Source organism: Triticum aestivum, chromosome 4B, assembly GCF_018294505.1.
Source record: "Triticum aestivum cultivar Chinese Spring chromosome 4B, IWGSC CS RefSeq v2.1, whole genome shotgun sequence".
In the NCBI taxonomy this organism is placed as follows: Eukaryota; Viridiplantae; Streptophyta; class Magnoliopsida; order Poales; family Poaceae; genus Triticum; species Triticum aestivum.
The window spans coordinates 668,724,110-668,732,215 of NC_057804.1; the positions used below are offsets into that span (position 1 = coordinate 668,724,110).

The 8,106-nt window shown below is 44.5% G+C and overlaps 1 protein-coding gene across 1 annotated transcript; it reads left to right on the forward strand.

Moving 5' to 3' along the window:
- Positions 1 to 2,913: 2,913 nt before the first annotated feature.
- Positions 2,914 to 5,126, forward strand: LOC123090444 (uncharacterized). Its single transcript, XM_044511741.1, has 2 exons — positions 2,914 to 3,125; positions 4,400 to 5,126. The coding sequence occupies exons 1-2, from the start codon at positions 2,914 to 2,916 to the stop codon at positions 4,986 to 4,988; spliced, it is 801 nt and encodes a 266-aa protein (XP_044367676.1). The 3' UTR covers positions 4,989 to 5,126.
- Positions 5,127 to 8,106: the final 2,980 nt, after the last annotated feature.

Sequence of the window (8,106 nt, forward strand, 5' to 3'; positions counted from 1 at the left end):
CCCCAGCGACCGCGAGCTGCTGACGCGTGGCCGCCTTTTGGTCCTGGTTGGTGTTACCAACCGGGACTAAAGGTCCTCCCTCCCCCGCCCCAGGCAGCGCCACGTGGAGGGCCTTTGGTCCCGGTTCGTAAGCAAACCGGGACTAAAGGTTTTGGGTATTAGTCCCGACCCTTTAGTCCCGGTTCGAGAACCGGGACAAATGGCCCTCTGGAACCGGGACAAATGGCCCTTTTTGTACTAGTGACTTCTCATAGAAGATACTTACAGATAGACATAATCTCCTATTTCGAAAATTAATTCTCTTCTTCGATTATCTGCATAGCTCTTCTGACGAGTTTGTGCCACTCTCAAGTTCTCTCTAATGAACCTGACTTGTTCCTCGGCATTCCTGAGCACATCTGGTCCAAAGACTTAACTTTCACCCGTTTGATTCCAGAACAACGGTGTTCTACACTTACGCCCATACAATGCTTCAAACGGTGCCATCTTTAGACTATTCTGGTGATTGTTGTTGTAAGAGAACTCCGCATACGGTAAACTTTTATCCCAACTAGTACCATACTGCAATGCACAAGCTCTCAACATATCTTCAAGAATCTGATTGAGCCTTTCTGTCTGTCCATCAGTCTGAGGATGATATGTTGTACTGAAATTCAACTTCGTTACCAATGATTTATGCACTTTCTGCCAAAAGATGGACGTGAACTGCGGACCTCTATCAGACACAATCTTCTTAGGAACTCCATGCTGACATACTATTCTTTCCATGTATAGCTCTGCCAATCTTTCCCCGCTATAAGTAGTCTTGACAGGCAAAAAGTGAGCGACTTTAGTGAGACGATCCACTATTACCCATATAGAATCATAACCTTGCTGAGTGTGTGGTAATCCCACTATAAAGTCCATTCCGACTTCTTCCCATTTCCACTCAGGAATCTTCATTGGTTGCAACAAACTAGCGGGTCTCTGATGCTTAGTCTTTACCCTCTGACAAGTGTCACATATAGCTACATACTCAGCCACATCTCTTTTCAATCCATACCAGCAGTACTTCTCCTTAAGATTTAGATACATCTTAGTACTTCCAGGATGGATAGAATAGGCTGACTCATGTGCTTCACGCAAAATTGTATCATGAATGGCTTTCACCTCAGGCACACATATCCTTTTTCCAAACCATAAGGTTCCATTCTCATCTATTCTGAAGCCAGGTGCTTTACCAATCACCACATTCTCAGCTATCTCCTTTAGCTTTTCATCTTCTAGCTGACCCTTACGTATTTCTTGCTCCAATGTAGGAATCACTTTTATCTCCATAGCACTAGCAACAATGCCAAGGTTCAGATGTTGCAACTCCGCATACAACTCTTCTGCCTCTGGTCTCAACTTAAGATTGTTGTCATATTTCTTCCTATTGAGAGCATCAGCTACAACATTTGCCTTACCTGGATGATAATGTACCTCCCGTTCATAATCCTTGATTAACTCTAGCCAGCGACGTTGTCTTAAATTCAGACCTGTCTGAGTGAATATATACTTCAAGCTCTTATGATCGGTGTAGATATCACTCTTGTGACCAATCAGATAGTGTCTCCAGATCTTCAATGCATGTAACACAGCTGCTAGCTCCAGATCATGAGTAGGATAATTTAACTCATGCTTCCTCAACTGTCTCGATGCATGCGTCCGTGGTGGTGACCTCATGTCCGCTCGCACCGTGTTCGATGAAACGCCAACGAGGGTCAAAAGCTTCGAACCACATCGGCATCGCTCGGAGTAGCAACGGGTACACGCTGGAGTGCTGGATGTGATGCTTGGCCATCTCCAACTCACGAGCGTGTAAGAGAGAAACCATGAGACAGTAATGATTTAATTTGGTTTTGCAATGTTTTTATTTTAAAAATAGTTGGTTTATCTTTGTAAAATAGTTAATTACATGAGAATTATTGAACAAAATAGTTTTTAAAGAGCAATTTGCATTCAAACAGTCTTCATTCTTAATGAAGCTACGAGTTCCCATTTGCTCTAACCAAACGATCTTCAATTTTTGCCACCACAGGAGCCTTGTATTAGCTCTTGCGGTGCGAGCGGGAGCTCGGATGTCCGTGCGACGAAGCTGATCTATGAAAGTGGCCTTGGTGATCCTGTGCCCCGGTTGGTAGGTTGGGAGACAGCAAGGATGCAAACCAGCGCCAACGATGGGCGAAGATTGCACGACGGATGAGCGGCGCTAGAGATGGAAAGTCTGCTGGAGCAGTTTAGGTGAAAGGATAAAGATGTAGTTTTCATTTTTTTTTTCTAATAATGAAAGTCGGACTCAACTTTATGGAACTGGGCCTTATGACACGTAGGGCCCATCTGAAGCTTCTAGAGTTGTTAATCCTGTGGTTGAGAATGTGTGTGACAAAGCCTGTGTTTGAGTATTTACTATCTAGGGAAGTATAAACAATTTACAATCTCAGTGGACCCATAAGCCAATATCCTTGAATGTTTTTTTTTCTGTTTGTGTGTATATGTCGCAAGTTTTCTTGTTTTATTTTAGGTTTGGTACTGTAGCTAGGTCTAGAATAGTTTTTTTTGTTCTTTTTTTAATTTCAAAAAAATCGAGGGATGTCTCAGTTTTTATTAAAAGAAAGAAATATTTGGTCCAAAGTTGAATGAGCGTGTCATGCAGGGTTAAATCACAAGATAAACGGATGAAACACATGATGCATTAGTGGATAAATCACACGGGTGATTTGAAGACAAATTGAAAAACATGATGTGTTAGTTAAATAAATAAATATCATGATACAATTATAAGTAACCATGCAATAAACTATATGTCCAATACTTGCACTCACAGGCATTTTTGCTACTATTAATAAATTGGTAAAAATCAGAGAATGCGAGGCGGATACCAAACCTAGCCAAATGGGCCGGCCTGGGTTAAACGGGCCCGAACCCCTCTTGCCCTCGCTCCTAGAAAAGCCGCCCGCCTCCGTCTCTCCCCCGCACTCCATCGCCTCGCCTCGCCTCGCCGCCGTTCCCCGCAACCCCCTGTCTGTCGACCCAATTCATCTCAGGGATATCACCCGACGCCTCGTCCTCCTCTCCAGATCAGATCTTACGCCCGCCCGCCCGAGGTGAGCACATGCTTGTACATCCCGATCAGCTTGGAGTTCGTTCCGATTGGTTGGTAGGCGCGGCGCTGGTTCGAGGCCAGCGTGGTCTCCCTCCTCCTCCGGAGTTGCTCGGGCGCGGCGCGGGTTCATAGGTGTCGGATCCAGCGCCGTCTGTATCCTATTCGTATGAGGAACCTCGGCTAGGATAGGATTTAATTAGTTGGTTTTTGTATTAGGGTAACACCACCTAGGGTTCGGTTGATTATCCGTAAGAAGGAATCAATCTGACGCTTTAGTTAGGGTTTGCTTGGTTGGTTGTGGTCAGATTTTGGTTTCTCATGAATTCTTCAACTGTGCCTGTCGCGATTTTGGGCGGAAATTGATGATTGATTTCGGGGGCAAAATCCGAGGGATTTTGTGGATGAAAGATGGGGAAACTTGGGGAAACCAAGCAAATCCATGGATCAAAATAAACAAACTTCATCATGCCAACAAATCACAAAAAAAATTTGGTGGGGAAATTTCGAATTAGGACGAAAAACAACAAGATCAAAGCTAGAAAACGAATATTAATTTGGATGGAATTCATGCTATGTTGTTCGATTTCAGTTTATGCCTGCCAGAATGTTTTAATTTTTTGTTTTATCAACTGTGTTGGAGCGTACTAGATTTTTTGTTGCATATTCATCTTCTTGCTCTGTTTGGATAGGTAACAATTAATATTTGGGATCCTAAAATATGTATGCACTGGCAGCACTTAACCTGCAGCTGCTGATTAATGTTGTAGTCATATGTGCTGCTTTCCAGCTCTCTTGTTTGGATAGGTATTTGGTTATCGTTTGGGTTTATTTATTATCGTTTGTAAATGCTGGTTTGGTTTTCTGTGCTCACTATGCCCTTGCACATGGGATGCAATTTTTTTATTTCCCTGCTGTTTAGTTTATTGTTTCCTTTGATGGTGAGGCATTAATTCTGGAGATAGATGCAATTTTCTTGCTCACACAATAATACAATGAATGATGGCATCTCTATCTACTTTGAACCAAATTATATTATATTCCCCCCTCTGTTAATTATTTTTCTGTTTTGGGTATTCATTCATTTTGTTTAGTTGCCTATCAGTATAAATACATGGCTGGATTGCTTTCACTTCATATTAATAACTATTCTGTCGCACAATGCAAATATACATATGCTGTCCTAACTAATTAAGTAGAAGCTTGGATTGGTGCTGTATGGTCTCTTCCTGACATTAAATCCTCCTCTGTTTGTGCTGTCTGTTTCTGCTGCTGCAGTCTTCTTCGCCGCCAAAAGGAAAAGATGCTCTACAAAATCCACTCCCATGCCGAAATCCAAGCCCTGCAGGCCCGCACCGATGAGCTGGGCCACTCCAATGAGCACATGGATGTGAAGCTTGTCTCTCTGGAGTCGGTGCGCATAGCGCGCGAGTCGTATGCACTCCTCCGCCCGCTGATCATGGAGTCGAGGTCCTGGGAATGCCCGGAGCTGGATTCCCTCTCGGACGTGGCAGGCTTGTCGCTGGAAATCCAAAAGCTCGAGCATGATGTGTTACCCCAGCTCACGGTTCAGGAGGCTAAGCTGGAACGGGGTGCCCTGGAAGCCCTCCTACTCATGAAGAGCTCAGCAGCTAAGCTCTTACATATGAGTAAGTGCTTGAAGGAAGCCTTGGGCGTATTGCTTGCCGAGGATGTCAAAAAGCTGAGCATAGTGCTAAGCGATACTGCTGTTCATGTACTCAAAGGTAAGTTCAACAGTGGCTTGCTTCAGGAGCGTGTCCCGTGGCTGGTCGAGCTGGTCACCGATGTGTTGGAGACCCCGGTTCGTTTCTGTGATACTCGTAAGCGTAAGTATTCTGATGAGTAGACTTATCAGCCAGCTCGAGGCTGTTGTGATAAATATTTCTTAGGGGCGTGGCAAACAGTTTAGAATCAACCCTTTATGTTTGGATGTGTTATTAATGGATTTTAAATAATATGTATCTTGGGTAGTGTTTTCTCATTCTGTGCTAGTCGGGTACAACTTGCAATTACTTTCAGTTTTTTTTTTGAGAAATACAGTCACATGGAGGTATTCGCTCTTTTTGGGAATATATGCCAAAAGAATATACTCCCTCCGTTCCTAAATATTTGCCTTTTTAAGGTTTCAAATAGACTACCACATACGGATGTATATAGACATGTTTTAAAGTGTAGATTCACTCATTTTGGTCCGTATGTAGTCATTTGTTGAAATCTCTAGAAAGACAAATATTTAGGAACGGAGGGAGTAGTATCTTAGAAAAGAAATCCCAAATATAAGTCTTTTAAGAGGTTTCACTAAAAGACTACATACGGATGAATATAGGCATACTTTAGAACGTGGATGGATTCACTCATTTTGCTCCGTATATAGTTTTCTACTAGTGAAATTTCTTAAAAGACATATATTTAGGAACGGAGGGATCTGTGAGTGTCCATGATTAAAGCTTTGCAAATACCATAAACAAAACATCACCTTGTACATATAAAGTGATGATTATTTTTACACTAACCGGTTTGGCAAGTGTTAGAGTTTAATTAACGTGTGTTAATTATGGGGTAAATCTCTCCTTGTAACTGCCATCTCTCCCGGATGCCTCTTCATCGCATCCCTTCTCCTTGTATAAATGCTTACAATCATCTAATGAAAGGGATAGAGGATTCACTTTTCTCTCAACACGTTATCAGCACGCTCTGGCGAGAGCAGAAGGCCACGAGAGATTAGGCCATCCCGGCGGTTACGGATGTTACTTTCGTCGCCGATGGCTTACAGGCGATGCAACCGGAAGCGGTTCCATTGAGCGCTCGCGGCGAGACATCTTCCGGTGACGAGGCGATGGAGCCCAGGTGCCGGCGCTCGACCGCAGCGTCCTCCAGCGCATGGTTTGGTCTCACCCTCTCCTTCCCCTTCTCCCAGACGCCGTCCACAGTGGCCGCATAAGCGGCCCTCTCCGGCACGGCCTACCGCGGCGCATCTGCGACCCCGGCCTGCTACGCAAGGCACGGCGGCGTGGCAAGCGCCTCCCGACCGGAGACTCGACGCCTATTGCGGGGAACAACCCGGCCTCGACCTCCCGGCGCGCGGAGCCCACAGCGGATCGCAGATCCTCGACAGCGGCGCACCCGCATCTTCTACGTCGAAGACGGGCGATGGAGGCGAGGCAGCCAGCGCCCGACGCGGCTCCCGGCATCCACGTGGAGTTCCTGCAGCCACGGTCCTACCCGTGGTGAAGATGGAGCGGGCTCTCCCTTCAGCTGACTGTGTGCAGCCCGCCCCCGATGGTCGGCACAGGCCTCCTCCGGCGCGGCGAGGCCCAGAGTGCGAACGGTGTCGTTTCCACCGCCAGACTACGGCGGTGGCGACCCTCGACCTGCGCTCCTTCCTCCGGCCGGCTGGTGCGCGGCTACGCGGAGCGGGACGTCGAGTACGGCCTCGGCCCGGTCCTTCTCGCGTAGCCATGGCCCTGCCCCTCGGCCTAGGTTGACGCGGACCTCCATGGCACGCGGCGCGGTGCCCGTGGCGTCGTTCAGCGTACGCCGACGAACTCCGGTGCGAGGCAACTCAGCACCGCGCGCGAGGCGAAGGCATCCATGACTGGATCTCCCGGAAGCGGCGGCGATGGCTTCTGTGTAAAGCTAACCGAATCGATTGATTCGTGTACTAATTACAGGCCAACACAGGACAACGATGGGAACCTTATCTCTTTGATGAAGGGTTTTTTTCACAAGTGGCTATGTATTTGCATTGACCATCAAATCAGGCCACAGGCTGTGCATTGGAGACCGTCAGATATCTCCATATCACATTTACAATATATGTAAATGATGATTTCAGATATACTATGTGAAAATGGGACATGTTCATCGTATTTGCTCTCTATCAATTCCTTTCAAATAATTCAGATCTTAAGTTGATGTAATATATTTCCACGTTTACCACGTGTTGAGATTAATTACGTTCATTTGCAATTGAGATTTCTCATCTCTTGCAAAGATAAATTCAATACCTCTGCAGTATTGTTTCTCCGTTGAGTACGATGTATTCCGGAATATTTAAAACTATGATTGCGATTGAGATTAAGTTTTCTCGCACAACAATATTGATTTGCGATTGAGAATTTTTTTTCTCGCAAAATAATTGCGGTTGAGATCAATTTTCTCTTGCAAAATATTAATTCACTTCGCTGAATTATCTTGCAATTTGATACAAGATCTCATTTAATTTGAGATCTATACAATTCAAGTTTTTCACTTGAACATCAAGTTTGCAACATCATTACTATTCATTATAATAGTGGTGTAGTTCTGTTGAGTACGATGTATTCCGGAATGTATGTATCTCCATGTTCACTATATGTTGAGATTAATACGTCTATTTGCAATTGAGATTTTCAATTTCTTGCAAATACATATGCAAAATTCAAGGTGATTTCTTCAAATTGATGCTTTTTTTGGGATCACAAGGTAGTCATATGGATCTACTGCCTACGCAGATTATCAATGACTACTGATAAAGCCTATATTTTGTCGTTTCGACATTATGATTGCTTCACAAAGTGCTCTCCCACCCATTTTACTAAGTTATGAAGTAAGGCATCATGAGTGAGTATCTACTGATTTCATCAGGTTATACTCCCTATGCTGCAGATCTACTTCATTTTGGAGATTATCTTCAAGATGTCATACTTAGCAATTTGAGATTGACACTAATGGTTTCAAGATAACTTCTTGAAATACCCATTGATTTTGCTAAGTTGATTACAACATCAACCACGATGATCTTTAATTTACTGCTGTAAATTAATTATCTTTGGTTTACCCATAGAGGTAACACATGGCTATAGAGTTTGAGGCATTCACCCTCAATGGCCACCACTGCCCTATCTGGGCCATGGATATCATGATCGCTCTTGTGTCTCATGGGATAATGTGTGCAATAGTGTCTTATATATCATAAGGCATTA

What these genes read in the sequence shown, in the direction of transcription:
- LOC123090444 (XM_044511741.1), top strand. Translation starts at nt 2,914, where the DNA reads ATGGGCCGGCCTGGGTTAAACGGGCCCGAACCCCTCTTGCCCTCGCTC. An exon ending in CTTACGCCCGCCCGCCCGAG is followed by an intron (nt 3,126 to 4,399) that starts GTGAGCACATGC and finishes CTGCTGCTGCAG; the next exon opens with TCTTCTTCGCCGCCAAAAGG.